Source organism: Arachis ipaensis, chromosome B10, assembly GCF_000816755.2.
Source record: "Arachis ipaensis cultivar K30076 chromosome B10, Araip1.1, whole genome shotgun sequence".
In the NCBI taxonomy this organism is placed as follows: domain Eukaryota; kingdom Viridiplantae; phylum Streptophyta; class Magnoliopsida; order Fabales; family Fabaceae; genus Arachis; species Arachis ipaensis.
The window spans coordinates 117,406,834-117,407,643 of NC_029794.2; the positions used below are offsets into that span (position 1 = coordinate 117,406,834).

An 810-nucleotide genomic window follows, 5' to 3' on the forward strand; every position below is an offset into this window, starting at 1 on the left:
GCCAATTTTGCGCACCAAAAAAAAAAAAAGCCAATTTTGTTGCATAATATCACGGAAAAGGGACATCAGGCCTTACGAAGTTGAGTTAACAAGATGTACCACTCTCTGTTTGTAAGTTCTGCACTGGCCCACCAATTCAATTATAACCTCCTGTCTAAGCCCCTGAAAATAAAATTAGAGGTTATACATGACATGTCAGTTTTCTTTCTTTTTGTTTTAAATTTAAAACATGATAATCATCGGTCCTTGAGTTTTATGGTTTAAACTTAAATATTTGCAAGTGGTTCATAACAGATAATTCAAGTGTAAGATAATAGTAACAACATAAATAAATGATACTCATATATCAAATATAGATCACCTGCTTTATGTTTGTTTACATGTAATAATTTATTTTTTATTAATTTTTTATATTATATTTTTTTAAAATTTTTAGAATAAAAAATGAAAATAAATTATTTTTTATAATTTATTTTATTTTATCGTTAAATAAAATACAAGAACACTAATTTTTATGTTTTTGTTTTTTGTATTTTATTTTTAATGCCTTATCTTATTCTGTTGTCAGAACCAAACACAATATTCCTTTGCTAAAGCTTCTAGGCACAGTTAAGTTTTAGCCCGCAAAACGTTTAATTCGATCAATTTCACCCCTACCAACACGGCAACACGTTCAAATATTAAAAAATCGGGTAAAATATACTTTTTGTCCCTAACGATTTTGAAATTTTTTAAAATGATTTCTAACATTTAATTTGATTCAATTTTATCCTTAACGTCTCAAATAAATTTCAATTCTACCGCTGCAAT

General features: G+C 26.8%; 1 protein-coding gene across 1 annotated transcript in view; it reads right to left on the reverse strand.

The window, feature by feature from the left end:
- LOC107622029 (target of Myb protein 1-like) overlaps nt 1-810 on the reverse strand; it is a 10,552-nt gene that overhangs the window by 3,509 nt on the left and 6,233 nt on the right. The window contains exon 7 of the mRNA XM_016323963.2: nt 77-162. Coding sequence (XP_016179449.1) covers nt 77-162 — 86 coding nt within the window. The remainder of the gene's footprint in view (nt 1-76; nt 163-810) is intronic.